Below are 19408 nucleotides of genomic sequence, written 5' to 3'. Positions count from 1 at the left end.
TAGGTTTAAGTAGTTCTAAGCTCTAGGGGACTGATGACCTAAGATGTTAAGTCCCATAGTGCTCAGAGCCATTTGAACCATTTTTTTGTGTTCTTTCCAAACATGCTACTAACTAAACATGATCCAGACACGCGCCGGTGGTGCCATCTCTCGGACTTTGCACGGACTTTTCAAACGCAACCTCGTAATGTTGACCGGCGTGCGTACAATATTCAAAGATTTGGACATCAGTATACCCATGCAACATTACGTATCCCCACACCATTACACCTGAATCACCAAAAGAATCATGTGCAACAATGTTTCTAGGTACATTACGTGTTCCCCCATCTCGTCGTATGAGGGTACTTAATACGGCCAGGAACACTGTCGAACGTAATCATTTTGGTGGTCCAGGCGTTATGGTGTGGCGAGGTAAAATGATGCATGGGCGTACCGACGTGCTAATGCTTCAACACGGTGTACTCACCGGGCAAAGTTACTGTGACGTTGTACTCCTTCCCCACCTGCGTCTTTTCAGACCTACGTTCGGCCTCGACCACGGTTTAAAAGATGACAATGCACGACGGCATCGAACAACGCATGTGAAGGAGCTCTTGGAACGAGATGTTAGGAGAATGAACTAGCATACCAGTTCCCCCGAATTAAATCCCCTTCTAGCATGTGTGGAATGGATGGAGGAGACATACTGTAGCACACTCACATACACTGGAGTCGTCGGCACACGGACCATGCTGTCGAACAACGCTGAGCGTGCTGACTTCTACGTGCTGCTGAATACTCAGAAACGATGCGACTTGTGCATACGGTACGTGGGCCACGACGTGATATATGCGATCGCAACGCGCTCCAGTGGCAGCTGTCAGTCGTATCTGCCTTGTAAGTAACGTTCTTTACGAAAGGGACTGGCGTAGAATTCCCATATTAGCTCTATTAAAAAGTACTTTTTTCCCTTCTCCATATGCTAGTCAGATTGTTGTGTCTGTAGTACACACACACACATCAAAAAAAGTTTTGCATAACCTCGGTTCCGAGAGTTCTGGAACCTGTACAGAAAATTGGAATAGACATCAACATAAACATCATTTCCACCCTATTTATTGCTCATGAAAACAAAACACTGCCTGTTGTACCACCATACAGCGAGACCTTCAGAGGTGGTGGTCCAGATTGCTGTACACACCAGGACCCCTAATACCGGACACACAACCTCTTGCATTGATGCATGTCTTTATTCGTCGTGGCATACTATCCACAAGTTCATCAAGCCACTGTTGGTCCAGATTGTTCTTCTCCTCAACTGCGAATCGGCGTAGATCCCTCAGAGTGACTCGTTGGTCACGTCGTCTATAAACTGACCTTTTCAATCTATCCCAGGCATGTCCGATAGGGTTCATGTCTGGAGAACATGCTGGCCACTGTAGTCGAGCGATGTCGTTATCCTGAATAAATTCATTCACAAGATATGCACGATGGGGGCGCGAATTCTCGTCTCTGAAGACGAATGCTTCGCGAATATGCTGCCGATATGGTTGCGCTATCGGTCGGAGAATGGCATTCACGTATCGTACAGCCGTTATGGCGTCTTCCATGACCACCAGCGGCGTACGTCGGCCCCACATAATGTCACCACAAAACATCTGGTAAACTCCACCTTGCTGCACTCGCTGGACAGTGTGTCTAAGGCGTTCAGCCTGACCGGGTTGCCTCCAAACATGTCTTCGACGATTGTCTGGTTGAAGGCATATGCGCCACTCATCGGTGAACAGAACGTGACGGCAATTCTCAGCGGTCCGTGAGACATGTTGTTGGGATCCATCTGTTCCGCGCTGCATTGTGTCGTGGTTGCAAAGATGGACCTCGCCATGGAAGTCGGGAATGAAGTTGCGCATCATGCAGCCTACTGCGCACAGTTTGAGTCGTAACACGACGTCCTGTGGCTGTACGAAAAGCATTATTCAACATGGTCAGCGTTCCTCCGAGCCATAATCCGTAGGTAGCGGTCATCCACTGCAGTAGTGGCCCTTGGGCGGCCTGAGTTAGGCATGTCATCGACAGTTCCTGTCTCTCTGTACCTCCTCCACGTCCGAACAACACCGCTTTGCTTAACTCCGAGGCGCCTGGACACTTTCCTTGTTTAGAGTCCTACCTGGCACAAAGTAACCATGCGGACGCGATCTAACCGCTGGATTGACCGTCTAGGCATGGTTGAACTACAGACAACACGAGCCGTGTACCTCCTCTCTGGTGGAATGACTGGAATTGATCGGCTTTCGGACCCCCTCCGACTAATAGGCGGTGCTCATTCATGGTTGTTTCCATCTTTGGATGGGTTCAGTGACATCTCTGAACAGTCAAAGGGACTGTGTCTGTGATACAATATTTACAGTCAACGTCTATCTTCAAGAGTTCTGGGAACTGGGGTGATGCAAAACTTTTTTTTATGTTTGTGTAAATGATAACTTCAATATCCATGAAAATAAGGCAAAAATGACACTAACATGTCAACAAGGACAGCGGCTTATAAAAGTTCCATTACAAATAGTGCGATACAAATTTACAATAGTTCCCCACATAAGATAAAAATTAATTCATCATTCTTCCCTTTTAGTAAAACCTTGGGATCATTCTTATTTGATCACTGCTTCTACTCAGTAGCAGAATCTTTACATGTAAATTACAAAACTCATCAGAAAAAGGGCAAAATATCTTACTGCAAGTAGTTCAAGGTGCCCTATAGATTTAGCGAACGAACTCATCCCTCAAAAAGAGCACATATATTTACGTAACATCGAATGTTATAGTATACACTTATACTGAACTAATGAAAAGTATCAGAACCTATTAAAAAAGTGAAGGACAGAAGAAAAAAATATTTAGATGTAGTGGGATGCGAATCACCAACACTACCGCGACCACGGCTGTTTAAGGACCATATCTAACTTATTACTATACCCTGAAAGTTTTATTATAGCTATATTACTAATTCAAATTAAGTTATAACAAATTGAACCTTGAACAATGCATTTTTAATGGATCCTCAACATGCTGTTGATTTCAAATAGCCTACTCTCATAATACGCAAGTTACAATAACACTTTTCCCACGATTATGACGTTTTTTGTCATTTTGTCACAACGAATCATACAATTAAAGGACTGTTTTTGAGAGCTCCCCAGTTTGCTGGTGCTTAGAAATGACATATATACATACGAGCTTCAACTGAAAGCCAATATGGAGCCTCGCAACTCTGCACCGAAGGGAGATGGCGTGCACGTAACGTAAGTGGCGTTCTGCCACCTCATTGGTCAATGTTCAACCGCACGTTCAGAATATCTGACGTGCTAGATATTGCTCAGCACGTTCGTAAGGACTTCCCAACCTGCTATTCCACGCTATGACCTCACAAACTCGCCACGGTCAAGGCTCAACGTTCGGATGCATGGTCCGACTGCCGACGGCTTGAAGACCACCCATCAGATGTCAGCCGCGCTGGTGGGAGACTGGAACGCCCAACAACAAGAACTCCTTAGCCAGTTTACGTTCAGCAATGGAGAACATTGCAGAATATGCATTGCTGATCACACAATCTACTAAGAACCATGTCGCGCCTTTTGCAATCTTCAGGGGACCGTCATGGATCGCTGAAATCTCAGCGTAATTATTGTCTTTGAATAAAAGTGTCACTTCTGTTCGTCCAGCTGCGTAATTCTTGCAGTTACGTTCTGTGCTATACTGTAGCAGTTCGTTCTACATATGGTAAAAGTTTCACCGAGCTACGTTATTTGGCAGTGACACATCATGAGAAAGTTACTTTCATCCTTAAGTTTTGCGCTCCAGTGTAGTGCCTGGTCCAATGGAAAGTACCCTCTGCCGTACACTTAACAGTTGTATGAGAAATATGGATGTAGAGAAGTTCAGGGAAACCACGGAAAATCTAAATCAGAATGGTCGGATGAGCTGGAGCGTGCCGTACAAAAGCCCAGTTCTTGACAACATTGTAACATCTTCCGAGCTTAACCTGACGACGAACTCGGTCTAGACGTGTGTTGCTGTGACGAGTGAGAAAGGCTCGCGACGAGGACCTCGCTGCTTGCAGCAGTGGGTACAGTAGTTAGTTGATGCTTTTTTGGTGCTCCGCATGACAGTGATATTTCAGAAATTTATTCGAAATACATTTCACTGCTGAGAAGTTCGACATTTCGCAGTAAATTCGAATCTCGTCAGGAAAATCGTAAGTATGGTGCTTATTTGTCTCAAGAACGCGAACCTGTATAATTTTTCCACCAAAAATTGTTCATTTGCGTCTGCATACACTGACAAGCTCTGTAATTGCTTATCTAAAGTATGTTTCAAGGCTGACTCCCAGATCAAAACGATTTAATACACTACTGGCCTTTAAAATTGCTACACCAAGGAGAAATGCAGATGACAAAGGGGTATTCATTGGACAAATATATTATACTAGAACTGACATGAGATTACATTTACTAGCAATTTGGGTGCATAGACCCTGAGAAATCAGTACCCAGAACAACCACCTCTGGCCGTAATAACGGCCTTGATACGCCTGGCCATTGAGTCAAACAGAGCTTGGATGGTGTGTACAGGTACAGCTGCCCATGTAGCTTCAACACGGTACCACAGTTCATCAAGAGTAGTGACTGGCGTATTGTGGCGAGCCAGTTGCTCCGCCACCATTGACCAGACGTTTTCAATTGGTGAGAGATCTGGAGAATGTGCTGGCCAGGGCAGCAGTCGAAAATTTTCTGTATCCAGAAAGGCCCTTACAGGACCTGCAACATGCGGTCGTGCATGATCCTGCTGAAATGTAGGGTTCCGCAGGGATCGAATGAAGGATAGAGCCACGGGTCGTAACACATATGAAATATAATGTCCACTGTTCAAAGTGCCGTCAATGCGAACAAGAAGTGACCGAGACGTGTAACCAATGGCACCCCCATACCACCACGCCGGGTAATACGCCAGTATGGCGATGATGAGTAAACGCTTCCTATGTGTGTTCACCGCGATGTCGCCAAACACGGATGCGACCATCATGATGCTGTAAACAGAACCTGGATTCGTCCGAAAAAATGACGTTTTGCCATTCGAGCACCCAGGTTCGTCGTTGAGTACACCATCACAGGCGCTCCTGTCTGTGATGCAGCGTCAACGGTAACTGCAGCCATGGTCTCCTAGCTGATAGTACATGCTGCTGCAAATGTCGTCGAACTGTTCGTGCAGATGGTTATTATTGTCTTGCAAACGTCCACATCTGTTGACTCAGGGATCGAGACGTGGCTGCACGATCCGTTACAGTCATGTGGATAAGATGCCTGTCATCTCGACTGCTAGTGATACGAGGCCGTTAGGATCCAGCACGACGTTGCGTATTACCCTCCTGAACCAACCGATGCCATATTCTGCTAACAGTCATTGGATCTTGACCAACACGAGCAGCAATGTCGCGATACGATAAACCGCAATCGCGACAGGCTACAATCCGACCTTTATCAAAGTCGGAAACATGATGGTACGCATTTCTCCTCCTTACACGAGGCATCACAACAACGTTTCACCAGGAAACGCCGGTCAACTGCTGTTTGCGTATGAGAAATCGGTTGGAAACTTTCCTCATGTCAGCACGTTGTAGGTGTCGCCACCGGCGCTGACCTTGTGTGAATGCTCTGAAAAGCTAATCATTTGCATATCACAGCATCTTCTTCCTGTCGGTTAAATTTCGCGTCTGTTGCATGTCATCTTTGTGGTGTAGCAATTTTAATGGCCAGTGGTGTACATATGCGAGGGGCGTTTGAAAAGTCTGTGCGAAGACCGAGAGAAGGCACCACCGGCGCGTATCGACGTCATGTTTAGTTAGTAGCATCTTTGGAAAGAACGCACACCAAGTTTCAGCCATATTGGTCTACTTCTTTGTGTTTGGGATTCGTGCGAATCAAGGAAGTCGAGTGATTGTCAAAAAATGGCCGAAGAAGAACTTCGTGTGGTGATTAAACATTACTTTATGAAAAGCAAAACGCCTCAGGAGACTAGACAGAAGTTTGATAAACATTATGGTGACTCTGCACCTTCAAGTAGAACAGTTTATAAGTGGTTTCAAAATTTTCGGGTTGGCCATATGGGCACATGTGATGCTGAACGTTCTGGACGCCCTGTGGAGGTTACAACTCCAGAAATCATTGATAAAATCCATGATATGGTGATGGACGACAGAAGAGTTAAGGTGCGTGAGATTGCTGGTGCTATGGGCATCTCGTATGAACGGGTACATAATATTTTGCGTAAATATTTGGACATGAGAAAGGTATCCGCAAGATGGGTTCCGCGATTGCTCACGCTTGACCAAACACGGAATCGTGTGAAGTGTTACAAGGATGGTTTGCAGCAGTTCAGGAAGAATCTGCAGGACTTTAAGCGTCGTTTCGTCACTGTGGATGTAACATGGATACATTACTATACTCCTGAGACCAAACAACAATCTAAACATGGGTTACTGAGGGAGAATCTGCACCAAAAAAGACGAAGACCAGTGCTTCGGCCGGAATGGTTATGGTGACTGTCTTCTGGGATTCACAAGGGATAATCCTCATCGACTATCAGGAAAAGGGTAAAACTATTACAGGTGCATATTATTCATAGTTACTGGACTGTTTGAAAACCGAGCTGCAAGAAAAACGCCGGCAATCGGACTGCAAAGAAAGTTCTTTTCCATCACGACAGTGCACCAGCACACACCTCAGTAGTTGTGGTCGCAAAATTAATGGAAATAGAATTTCAGCTCGGTTCACATCCCCCCTGTTCTCCAGACTTCGCCCCCTTGGACTACTATTTGTTCCACAATTTGAAGAAATGGCTGCCGGGACAAAGATTTTATTCAAATGTGGAGGTGATTGTAGCAACTAATAGCTATTTTGCAGACATGGACAATTCCTATTATTCGGAAGGGATCAACAAATTATAACAGCTTTGGACAAAGTGTATAAGTCTAAAAGGAGACTATGTCGAAAAATAAAAAAGGTTTACCCCAAACACGTCAGCAGTTTTTATTTTTGCACGGACTTTTCAAACGCCCCTCGTAGCATGAGATCTTTTAGAACTACCAAGTCTGTAACCTACGGTAGCGTTTGGACCAGAACAGCTATATCAAAACGGTCTAAAGTATCGTATTTGTTCGTGTGTGTTTCTTTTGGTTACTGACTCCAATGTGTTCTGCTGCAGGTCGTCTGGGACTGGCACTGAGCGCTGTACACATACAGCCTGCATCGGATGCTCCAGAGGATGTTGCAGCTGCGCGCCGTCTCTTCCAGTTCCAGGTTCGTAGTCAGTCACGTAGCAGGTATTAACAGCTGAGATAAAAGTGCTAAACATCCTGAAAGGAGCAGGCTGCTTCTCTCTCACAAACTCGTTCATATTTTGCGCTGTACTTTTCAGTTGACATCTTAAAACAAAGTAATATGGAAAATATATGTATAGGAGAGAGTCTAAGGTTAGGTGGCGGCCGTTTTCTAAGGCAACTTTTGTGCGATAAATAACGCAAGAAATATGGACCCCGTGTTGCGGTATACGACACAGCTACAGGTACGGAAATAAGCGTACTTTCTTTGAAGGACAGGGGACATGGGAACATTTTGTTGCGTCAAAAGACTCAAGTGGTAGTGGTTTGACGCGCATTGAATAAAGTAGTTTGCGGCCAGCAGTTACTGTTGGCCACGATTGTTGAGGGTTTCTACACCAGTGGTCGTCCAACTTTTTTGCTTAAGAGCTAATACTGACGTTGTGGGACGGCACATCAGGCCGTAATGTATCGAATTATTAACTGGTAGTGTACATAAATTAGTAAGTTATGGGCCACCAATAGATTAGCTATAGTAAGAGAGCGATAAATTGGCCGTCGGCCCCTAAGTGCAGGGTGTACCAAAATAATCGTTATGGCTTTGATCACATATACACTCTAAGGGGGAAAAAAAGACGCGCGATGAAGGAATTAAACGGCTAGGTCGAAAATCTGGTACATATAATGTCTATGCACATACAAACAAATGATTACAATTTCAGACAAATTCAAGGAAAGAAAGAGCTTCACAAATGGAGCAAGTCAATAAAACGTTTGTTCACCTCTGGCCCTTATGCAGGCAGTTATTTTGCTTATCATTGGTTGAGGGAGTTGTTGGATGTCTTCCTGAGGGATATCGTACCAAATTCTGTCCAACTGGCGGGTTAGATCCCTGACCACCTCTCCGGGTTGTCGGGCCGTACGACAGGCGACAGTCACGTTAGTATCCCACCACTGTCCGGGGCATCTCCAGACAGGCCTTCGGTTTGGAATCGCGTTGACTGGATTGTCTTAAGTGATGAGTCCCGCTTCGAACTGATCCCCTGATAGCAGTGGGATACCAACATGTCGCCTGCCATATGGCCTGACAACCAGGAGTCATGGCCTTAGGTGCCATTTCTTTTTATATCAGGGCACCTTTAGTTGTCATCCGCGGCACATTTACAGCACAGCGGTACGTCGACGGTATTCTGTGCCTTGTTTTGTTGCACTTCATGGCAAGCCATCCTGGGCTTACATTTCAGCAAGGCAGTGCGCGCCCACACAAGCAACTAGAGGGTGTCTCGCAAAGTTATATCAACCAATCCTTCCACAGCTCGCCTGATGATTCACTGGCGACGCAGTAACCTTTAAAAGCCCCCCCCCCCCCTCTTTCCACCCCCATGCTCACACCCCACCAGTCAGGTTCAAATGGCTCTGAGCACTATGGGACTCAACTTCAAAGGTCATCAGTCCCCTAGAACATAGAACTACTTAAACCTAACTAACCTAAGGACATCACACACATCCATGCCCGAAGCAGGATTAGAACCTGCGACGGTAGCGGTCGCGCGGTTCCAGACTGTAGCGCCTAGAACCGCTCGGCCACTCCGGCTGGCCCACCAGTCAGGATTTTTAGTATGTTGTCAAGGTGCTCCCTCCTACCACTTTACAAAAATTTGTGAACCACACGAATTTTTCCCCCCAAATTTCCTTCGTCGACTCGAATACTGTAGCGAAGTAGCAGAAAAAACTACATTGCTGACACGAACGACTATAGGCGACAGCTGTTTAAACAAAGCATACTGTCGTCATGTACACCATGTTAGCGATGGTAGTCGTTTCTTTGTGACTGGTACGTGGACGAAATGACGTAGTAGGAGCACTGTGGAAACAGGCCGTGAGAAAGGCTTCTTCTCGTAGGCATAAGATAGGAATGCTGGGGTAGCAGAACTCGCATGTATCCCCAAGTTACAAGGGGAGTTCAATAGGTAAAGCAACACATTTTTTTCTGAAATCTAGTTGATTTTGTTCGGGATTCCAATACACCATGTTATTTCCCACTCATTTGGCTTCAAAACCCTACTTCTTAACATATTTACTTTAAATGTGACAGCCTTACGCTACCTTACTGAGAGGGCCTGTATGCCCACACAGTACCACTCTAGTGGTCGACAACAGTGCCAATGTCTTGCTCTATGAAGAACCTCTCCATCATCCACATACTGCTTCCTCCAGAGTGCATCCTTCATTGAGCCAAACAGATGGAGGCCGGAAGGTGTTAGATCTGGGCTGTAGGGTGGACGAGGAAGAATAGTCGAATGAAGTTTTGTGAACTTCTCTCAGGTATGCAGACTAAGGAGAGGCCTTGCGTTGTCACGAAGTTGGTTTGCATTTTTTTAGCGATAAACACGCTGAAGCCATTTCTTCAGTTTCCTGAGTATAGCGTAATACACTTCAGAGTGGACTGTTGCACCATAGGGGAAGCCGTCAAACTGAATAACCCCTTCGGAGTTTTTTGCCAGCTGAGGGTGCGTCTTTGAGCTTTTTCTTCGGAGGAAAGGTGGTGTGATGCCACTCCACGGATTGCTGTTTGGCTTCCGGTTCGAAATGATGAACACATGTTTTACCGCTTGTGACGATGTTCGACAAAAAGTGTCACCATTAAGCAATTCCACACACATGTTCCTTCATTTGCTCTTTATGATCTGTTAGCTGCAAGGAACCCAGCAGTCACTCACACCTTTGAGTACCCCAACTGGTGGACAGGAGTGTATCAGCACTACCAACAGACGCATCCAGGTGAGCAATGAGGTGTTTGATTGCGATCCATCGATCAACTCACACGAGTGTGTTCGCACGTTTCAACATAGGAGTCACAACTGTGTGTGGTCGACCGGAACGCGGGAGATCGGACAAAAAAAGAGACGGGGCCCCTCCACGCCCGCACCAACGTGGTGACCAGACCAAAAGTTCTACTGTCACCTCCGTCAACATGTCAGTTATCTAGTAAGTGGATCACAGGATGCTGGGCTGTGATGTTATCCGTGAGTCAGGGCAAGACTACGCATTAACACGCTCCATCGGGTGATAAATAGTGGACGAAACGCGAGTGAGGGTAGCAATTTGAAGAGCAGAGGGAAAAAAGTGCCAAGGCTCGTGCCGTGGGGAAAAAAAACCTCTGCGACAGTGGGATGGGTAGTAAGAGCAGTAGTGGCTTACTAGCTGCGATAGTTAGCATGGGTATCATGCATCATTACCGTGGCAAGCGATGGCGATGTATCCCATTGCTGCAGCTGCTGCATTCCTGGAACAATCAAGATCGTTATGTAGTAGTGGGAGATCGGCCATAGATCATCTCACTGTGTGGGGGGCGTGTGGAGCTTGTCTGCATGCAGTGTACGGTGCGGCTTCCCTGCGTGGTGCCAGTTATTCGGCAGTGTGTTCCAGCTGGATATCCAGTAATGGCGTCTGATTAACAGGGGCTCACCTGTACCGTTGTGTTTGCGTGTGCTTGACCATAGATGTTAGGTCCTTACAAATATGTCTTTTGGTCTTTTATGTTTCCATCTATGGTTGTGGTCCCCCAGATTCAGAATAAACGGGTTCTGCAAATGTCTGGAGTTTCTGTATAGTCTTGTGGTGAGTTTGTGGATTACCTCCGTGAGAGTCTCAAGTCGGTATTCCCGGTGAAGGTCCGCGATGCGTGTGTATCGTGCAGCATTGCTTATGATTTTGAGTACTTTGTTTTGTATGAGCTGCAGACGGCGCAGGCGTGTAGGCGCATCGTATCCCCAGACAGGAGCTGCGTACGTCAACAGGGGTCGAATAAGTGTCATGTACATGGACCTCGACACCCTTCTGTTCAGTGTACTACGCCTGTTGAGCATAGGGTAGAGCTGTTTGAGCCTCGCGCTTGCTCGGTTGGTCATGTGTTGTATGTGGTCCCCCCCAGAGTAATTTCCTGTCCAGCCAGACACCGAGGTATTTGACTTTCTCGCGGAAACGCATTGGGCGTGCATGTAGAGTTATTGGTCTGCAGTATCGGGGTTTGCGCAGTTGCTTCTGTCTTCTAGTGAACAGAACGGCTTCGCACTTGTCGACGTTTACTCTAACATGCCATTTCTTCAGACAAGGCTCAGCCACTTTGAGTGCAGTCTGTAAGCGTGACGTAATGTTTGATGATTTCCAATCTTGCGCGAGGATGGCTGTGTCATCCGCGTAGATTGCCATCGTTGTGTTGTGTGTGGTTGGGAGATCGTTTATGTAGAGGTTAAACAGTAGGGGCCCTAGGATGCTTCCCTGGGGTACTCCCGCGTGTATACCGTGTCGAGGAGATCGGATAGTTTTGCGTGACCTTATTGTGATGATAGATGCCTGGTTCCTCACCCAACGACTCACCGCGCTTTTGTTGACTGCCACGTGTCAGTAGACATTCTGCAAGCCCCTATGAACATTTACGATGTTCCGGTTTTCCGCCAAAAGAAACTTAATGACAGCTCTTTGCTTGAATCGGGTCTCTGTTACTGATACCATTTTGAAGGCTACGTATAGCGCCGTCACCTATCTGAACTCCATGAAAACTATAGGGGCTGAAGCGGGAATATTCCACGATGGCCCACAACGAGTCCCTCGTGTTTTCAACTGAAATTGGCCGAGAAAAAAAAATAGTGTTGCATTACTTATTGTACGCCGCTCGTGATTCTTAAGCAATCTTTAAAGATGGATTTATGGTCTCATCGTTTTCCCTTCAATTTTATCTATTCGAAGCTAGTGATTTATGTCTTTCTTAGATTATTATGCTCTGTTTTTGTAAATTGTTTTCAGTATTCCTGTAGACCACGGGTGGGCAACGGGTGGTCCGCAGGTTTCAATCTGACACACGGAAGAAATTGGGGGAGGGAACTAGGAGCCGTATTTGCTAGGCCGAGTACGCATTTTCGGATATTTTCCATCGACACTCCCGCTCACCTCGGGTTTGCAGCTCATGAGGCAGACCAGTGGAAGTGTTCATGAAATTTAATGCTAGTTGTTCATTAATTTCATGCAAGTGTTTCTTTTCGTCTTTACCGAGTTCATTCACTGTCTGTTCTGAAGGAATTACCGTGTTCTCTTCTACGAAACATGTTGCTCAAAAACAACTAACAGGAAATTGCGGAAAGACAAAGTTAAAGTATTAATTTACAAATTGGACAAGCAATAGCAGAATTGTTTGCCAAACGATTCAGTTGAAACTAGTTTCATAAAAATTGCGAAACCTTTAAAATCTTTTGCTGAAGGCGAATTCGCAAAGGAGTGCGTCTTGGAGAATGAAGGTGTACTATGCCCCGATAGAGAGAGAGAGAGAGAGAGAGAGAGAGAGAGAGAGAGAGAGAGAGAGAGAGTCCAAACAAATACATTTATCGAGACAAACTGTGGTTCCATGAATTGGTGATTTGTTGAATCAGTATGACGGTTGATGACAAAAAGTGTATAAATCGGAGGAAAGACACACAATGGCAGCTCTTGGGCATTGAAAGAAATCAATGGGAAAAGTTGAAAACTTGTGGTGGACCGGGATTCGAACCACTTCTCATGAGTGGTTGCCTTAACCACTCGGCCATCTGGATATGGTCCCAGTCTGACACAGATTTTCAACTTTCCCCGTCCGCAGCTTGTGGTCGTGCGGTAGCGTTCTCGCTTCCCGCGCCCGGGTTCCCAGGTTCGATTCCCGGCGGGGTCAGGGATTTTCTCTGCCTCGTGATGACTGGGTGTTGTGTGATGTCCTTAGGTTAGTTAGGTTTAAGTAGTTCTAAGTTCTACGAGACTGATGACCATAGATGTTAAGTCTCATAGTGCTCAGAGCATTTAAATTCAACTTTTCCCATTGATTTCTTTCAGTGTCCACTAGCTGCCACTTTCTCTCTTTCATTCGATTCATGTTCATATATGGCTGCAGGATTATACAAATATTTGGAGAGCACTGATTTATGAGACACAACTCAGTTGGCAATTTTTTGTTCATGATGTAGATGTGTTCACCATAGTGGAAAAATTGTTAGCATAATTCCGCTAAAGGAGCCACTACTGGTGAAGGTATTTTTGAAGTGAAAAAGTTATCGAACCGTTCAATCTGCAGTGGAGACAATTCCGTGGAGTCTATTCTGATGGAGCACCTGCAATCGTCAGTTGATGAAAGGATTTTTTAGCATGTACAATAAACAATTTAATGAATCAAGTATTAAGAAAGCCTATTTGATAATTCTTCTCTGTATTATTCATCAATAAAGTTTGCGTGCAGGACACCAAATGTTGCCCACACCTGCTGCAGACTCTAAATGTCCATGAATTGTTGAGAAATCACAGCTTCTGAATGGCCAAAGGTGACTCAAGCTAGGGGACATAGTAATGTGATTTCTTAAATTCATATTGACTGACAGATACAGACGCGGGCCGGGGTGGCCGAGTGGTTCTAGGCGCTACAGTCTGAAACCGCGCGACCTCTACGGTCGCAGGTTCGAATCCTGCCTCCGGGCATGGATGCGTGTGATGACCTTAGGTTAGTTAGGTTTAAGTAGTTCTAAGTTATAGGGGACTGATGACCTGAGAAGTTAAGTCCCATAGTACTCAGAGCCATTTGAACCATTTGAACAGATACAGACGGACAGATATATTAATGGATAATAATGTACTAATAGATGCATAGATTTCAGGAATTGATGAAGAGTAATGATTACAGTACTAAATAGTTTTGCTAGGAGTTACTTTTTTTTCCTGGACAGTTGTTACCCCGTCTGTACCTGCTTCCTCGGCATCTGCATGTCTCATCGTCCCTATAGTATGGCTCTGCGTTAATTCATTTCTGAGAAAACTTTTTCATATTTGCTTTTGATCATAATTCAGTAAATGCGAGACCCACCTTGCGCATACTCGCCAATTTTTGGATACTATACTGTACACTGTCTCATTTTTCAGCTGTTTTTTCCAGTTTTGGGACATCCTTCACAGGGATCAACTTCGAAATAGGCCTACATGTGGCACGTTTGAATCGGAACATTTGCTTCTAAACTGTTGTAACTGGGTGTGGTGCTGTGGCTGTTGGCAGGTGGGCTGGTTCGCGCACCCCGTATATAGCGCGGAAGGCGACTACCCACCCGTGATGCGCGAGCGCATAGACTGCCGCAGTCGGATGGAGGGTCGCAGGCGGTCGCGTCTGCCCAGCTTCAGCGAACACGAGCGCCAGATGCTCACAGGTATTGCAGTGTACACAGTACCCTTCTACATCTACATCCATACTCCGCAAGCCACCTGACGGTGTGTGGCGGAGGGTACCTTGAGTACCTCTATCGGTTCTCTCTTCTATTCCAGTCTCGTATTGTTCGTGGAAAGAAGGATTGTCGGTATGCCTCTGTGTGGGCTCTAATCTCTCTGATTTTATCCTCATGGTCTCTTCGCGAGATATACGTAGGAGGGAGCAATATACTGCTTGACTCTTCGGTGAAGGTATGTTCTCGAAACTTTGACAAAAGCCCGTACCGAGCTACTGAGCGTCTCTCCTGTAGAGTCTTCCACTGGAGTTTATCTATCATCTCCGTAACGCTTTCGCGATTACTAAATGATCCTGTAACGAAGCGCGCTGCTCTCCGTTGGATCTTCTCTATATCTTCTATCAATCCTATCTGGTACGGATCCCACACTGCTGAGCAGTATTCAAGCAGTGGGCGAACAAGCGTACTGTAACCTACTTTCTTTGTTTTCGGATTGCATTTCCTTAGGATTCTTCCAATGAATCTCAGTCTGGCATCTGCTTTACCGACGATCAACATTATATGATCATTCCATTTTAAATCACTCCTAATGCGTACTCCCAGATAATTTATGGTATTAACTGCTTCCAGTTGCTGACCTGCTATTTTGTAGCTAAATGATAAAGGATCTATCTTTCTGTGTATTCGCAGCACATTACACTTGTCTACATTGAGATTCAATTGCCATTCCCTGCATCATGCGTCAATTCGCTGCAGATCCTCCTGCATTTCAGTACAATTTTCCATTGTTACAACCTCTCGATACACCACAGCATCATCTGCAAAAAGCCTCAGTGAACTTCCGATGTCATCCACCAGGTCATTTATGTATATTGTGAATAGCAACGGTCCTATGACACTCCCCTGCGGCACACCTGAAATCACTCTTACTTCGGAAGACTTCTCTCCATTGAGAATGACATGCTGCGTCCTGTTATCTAGGAACTCCTCAATCCAATCACACAATTGGTCTCATAGTCCATTGCTCTTACTTTGTTCATTAAACGACTGTGGGGAACTGTATCGAACGCCTTGCGGAAGTCAAGAAACACGGCATCTACCTGGGAACCCGTGTCTATGGCCCTCTGAGTCTCGTGGACGAATAGCGCGAGCTGGGTTTCACATGACCGTCTTTTTCGAAACCCATGCTGATTCCTACAGAGTAGATTTCTAGTCTCCAGAAAAGTCATTATACTCGAACACAATACGTGTTCCAAAATTCTACAACTGATCGACGTTAGAGATATAGGTCTATAGTTCTGCACATCTGCTCGACGTCCCTTCTTGAAAACGGGGATGACCCGTGCCCTTTTCCAATCCTTTGGAACGCTACACTCTTCTAGAGACCTACGGTACACCGCTGCAAGAAGAGGGGCAAGTTCATTCGCGTACTCTGTGTAAAATTGAACTGGTATCCCATCAGGTCCAGAGGCCTTTCCTCTTTTGAGCGATTTTAATTGTTTCTCTATCCCTCTGTCGTCTATTTCGATATCTACCATTTTGTCATCTGTGCGACAATCTAGAGAAGGAACTACAGTGCAATCTTCCTCTGTGAAACAATTTTGGAAAAAGACATTTAGTATTTCGGCCTTTAGTCTGTCATCCTCTGTTTCAGTACCATTTTGGTCACAGAGTGTCTGGACATTTTGTTTTGATCCACCTATCGCTTTGACATAAGACCAAAATTTCTTAGGATTTTCTGCCAAGTCAGTACATAGAACTTTACTTTCGAATTCATTGAACGCCTCTCGCATAGCCCTCCTCACACTACATTTCGCTTCGCGTAATTTTTGTTTGTCTGCAAGGCTTTGGCTATGTTTATGTTTGCTGTGAAGTTCCCTTTGCTTCCGCAGCAGCTTTCTAACTCGGTTGTTGTACCACGGTGGCTCTTTTCCATCTCTTACGATCTTGCTTGGCACATACTCATCTAACGCATAATGTACGACGGTTTTGAACTTTGTCCACTGATCCTCAACACTATCTGTACTTGGGACAAAACTTTTGTGTTGAGCCGTCAGGTACTCTGAAATCTTTTTGTCACTTTTGCTAAACAGAAAAATCTTCCCTGGTATCACGCCTCCCACGTCGCTGGTTCTACCCGGAGGTTGCAATTAAAGTGCAGCTGTTCACAGAGGTCCGGTGTGGGCTGTAATTATCGTATGGCAGCGAAACTACGTATGCATTCTAATGTGTTAACGATCACGAATCGATTTACCCTGGAAAAAAATTAGTTACAATGTTGGCCACCAGGTGCATATCTACATCTACATTTATACTCCGCAAGCCACCCAACGGTGTGTGGCGGAGGGCACTTTACGTGCCACTGTCATTATCTCCCTTTCCTGTTCCAGTCGCGTATGGTTCGCGGGAAGAACGACTGTCTGAAAGCCTCTGTGCGCGCTCTAATCTCTCTAATTTTACATTCGTGATCTCCTCGGGAGGTATAAGTAGGGGGAAGCAATATATTCGATACCTCATCCAGAAACGCACCCTCTCGAAACCTGGCGAGCAAGCTACACCGCGATGCAGAGCGCCTCTCTTGCAGAGTCTGCCACTTGAGTTTGTTAAACATCTCCGTAACGCTATCACGGTTACCAAATAACCCTGTGACGAAACATGCCGCTCTTCTTTGGATCTTCTCTATCTCCTCCGTCAACTCGATCTGGTACGGATCCCACACTGATGCGCAATACTCAAGTATAGGTCGAACGAGCGTTTTGGAAGCCACCTCCTTTGTTGATGGACTACATTTTCTAAGGACTCTCCCAATGAATCTCAACCTGGTACCCGCCTTACCAACAATTAATTTTATATGATCATTCCACTTCAAATCGTTCCGCACGCATACTCCCAGATATTTTACAGAAGTAACTGCTACCAGTGTTTGTTCCGCTATCATATAATCATACAATAAAGGATCCTTCTTTCTATGTATTCGCAATACATTACATTTGTCTATGTTAAGGGTCAGTTGCCACTCCCTGCACCAAGTGCCTATCCGCTGCAGATCCTCCTGCATTTCGCTACAATTTTCTAATGCTGCAACTTCTCTGTATACTACAGCATCATCCGCGAAAAGCCGCATGGAACTTCCGACACTATCTACTAGGTCATTTATATATATTGTGAAAAGCAACGGTCCCATAACACTCCCCTGTGGCACGCCAGAGGTTACTTTAATGTCTGTAGACGTCTCTCCGTTGATAACAACATGCTGTGTTCTGTTTGCTAAAAACTCTTCAATCCAGCCACACAGCTGGTCTGATATTCCGTAGGCTCTTACTTTATCAGGCGACAGTGCGGAACTGTATCGAACGCCTTCCGGAAGTCAAGAAAAATAGCATCTACCTGGGAGCCTGTATCTAATATTTTCTGGGTCTCATGAACAAATAAAGCGAGTTGGGTTTCACACGATCGCTGTTTCCGGAATCCATGTTGATTCCTACATAGTAGATTCTGAGTTTCCAAAAACGACATGATACTCGAGCAAAACACATGTTCTAAAATTCTACAACAGATCGACGTCAGAGATATAGGTCTATAGTTTTGCGCATCTGCTCGACGACCCTTCTTGAAGACTGGGACTACCTGTGCTCTTTTCCAATCATTTGGAACCTTCCGTTCCTCTAGAGACTTGCGGTACACGGCTGTTAGAAGGGGGGCAAGTTCTTTCGCGTACTCTGTGTAGAATCGAATTGGTATCCCGTCAGGTCCAGTGGACTTTCCTCTGTTGAGTGATTCCAATTGCTTTTCTATTCCTTGGACACTTATTTCGATGTCAGCCATTTTTTCGTTGGTGCGAGGATTTAGAGAAGGAACTGCAGTGCGGTCTTCCTCTGTGAAACAGCTTTGGAAAAAGGTGTTTAGTGTTTCAGCTTTACGCTTGTCATCCTCTGTTTCAATGCCATCATCATCCCGGAGTGTCTGGACATGATGTTTCGAGCCACTTACTGATTTAACGTAAGACCAGAACTTCCTAGGATTTTCTATCAAGTCGGTACCTAGTATTTTACTTTCGAATTCACTGAACGCTTCACGCATAGCCCTCCTTACGCTAACTTTGACATCGTTTAGCTTCTGTTTGTATGAGAGGTTTTGGCTGCGTTTAAACTTGGAGTGAAGCTCTCTTTGCTTTCGCAGTAGTTTCCTAACTTTGTTGTTGTACCACGGTGGGTTTTTCCCGTCCCTCACAGTTTTACTCGGCACGTATCTGTCTAAAACGCATTTTACGATTGCCTTGAACTTTTTCCATAAACACTCAACATTGTCAGTGTCGGAACAGAAATTTTCGTTTTGATCTGTTAGGTAGTCTGAAATCTGCCTTCTATTACTCTTGCTAAACAGATAAACCTTCCTCCCTTTTTTTATATTCCTATTAACTTCCATATTCAGGGATGCTGCAACGGCCTTATGATCACTGATTCCCTGTTCTGCACTTACAGAGTCGAAAAGTTCGGGTCTGTTTGTTACCAGTAGGTCCAAGATGTTATCTCCACGAGTCGGTTCTCTGTTTAATTGCTCGAGGTAATTTTCGGATAGTGCACTCAGTATAATGTCACTCGATGCTCTGTCCCTACCACCCGTCCTAAACATCTGAGTGTCCCAGTCTATATCTGGTAAATTGAAATCTCCACCTAAGACCATAACATGCTGGTGCTGTGAATGCAAGAAAAACCTAGAGAAATGTTTCCATATGTAATGGATTTAGGAACTGGACGTGGGCAGAAAAGGTGAAACAAGTGAGACATGCATAATGCTCATTTTACTATTAACCGCCGTTGACACAAAT

The 19408-nt window shown here is 45.3% G+C and overlaps 1 protein-coding gene across 1 annotated transcript in view; it reads left to right on the top strand.

Annotated features, from left to right (window-relative positions):
* Window positions 1-19408, top strand: part of LOC126095544 (myrosinase 1-like) — a 182795-nt gene that overhangs the window by 77636 nt on the left and 85751 nt on the right. Inside the window, exons 6-7 of the mRNA XM_049910323.1 lie at window positions 7240-7334; window positions 14418-14565. Coding sequence (XP_049766280.1) covers window positions 7240-7334; window positions 14418-14565 — 243 coding nt within the window. The remainder of the gene's footprint in view (window positions 1-7239; window positions 7335-14417; window positions 14566-19408) is intronic.

This window comes from Schistocerca cancellata, chromosome 8 (assembly GCF_023864275.1).
Source record: "Schistocerca cancellata isolate TAMUIC-IGC-003103 chromosome 8, iqSchCanc2.1, whole genome shotgun sequence".
NCBI lineage: Eukaryota > Metazoa > Arthropoda > Insecta > Orthoptera > Acrididae > Schistocerca > Schistocerca cancellata.
The sequence above is the reverse complement of the archived record's forward strand: the minus strand, read 5'-3'. Positions and strand labels throughout refer to the sequence as shown.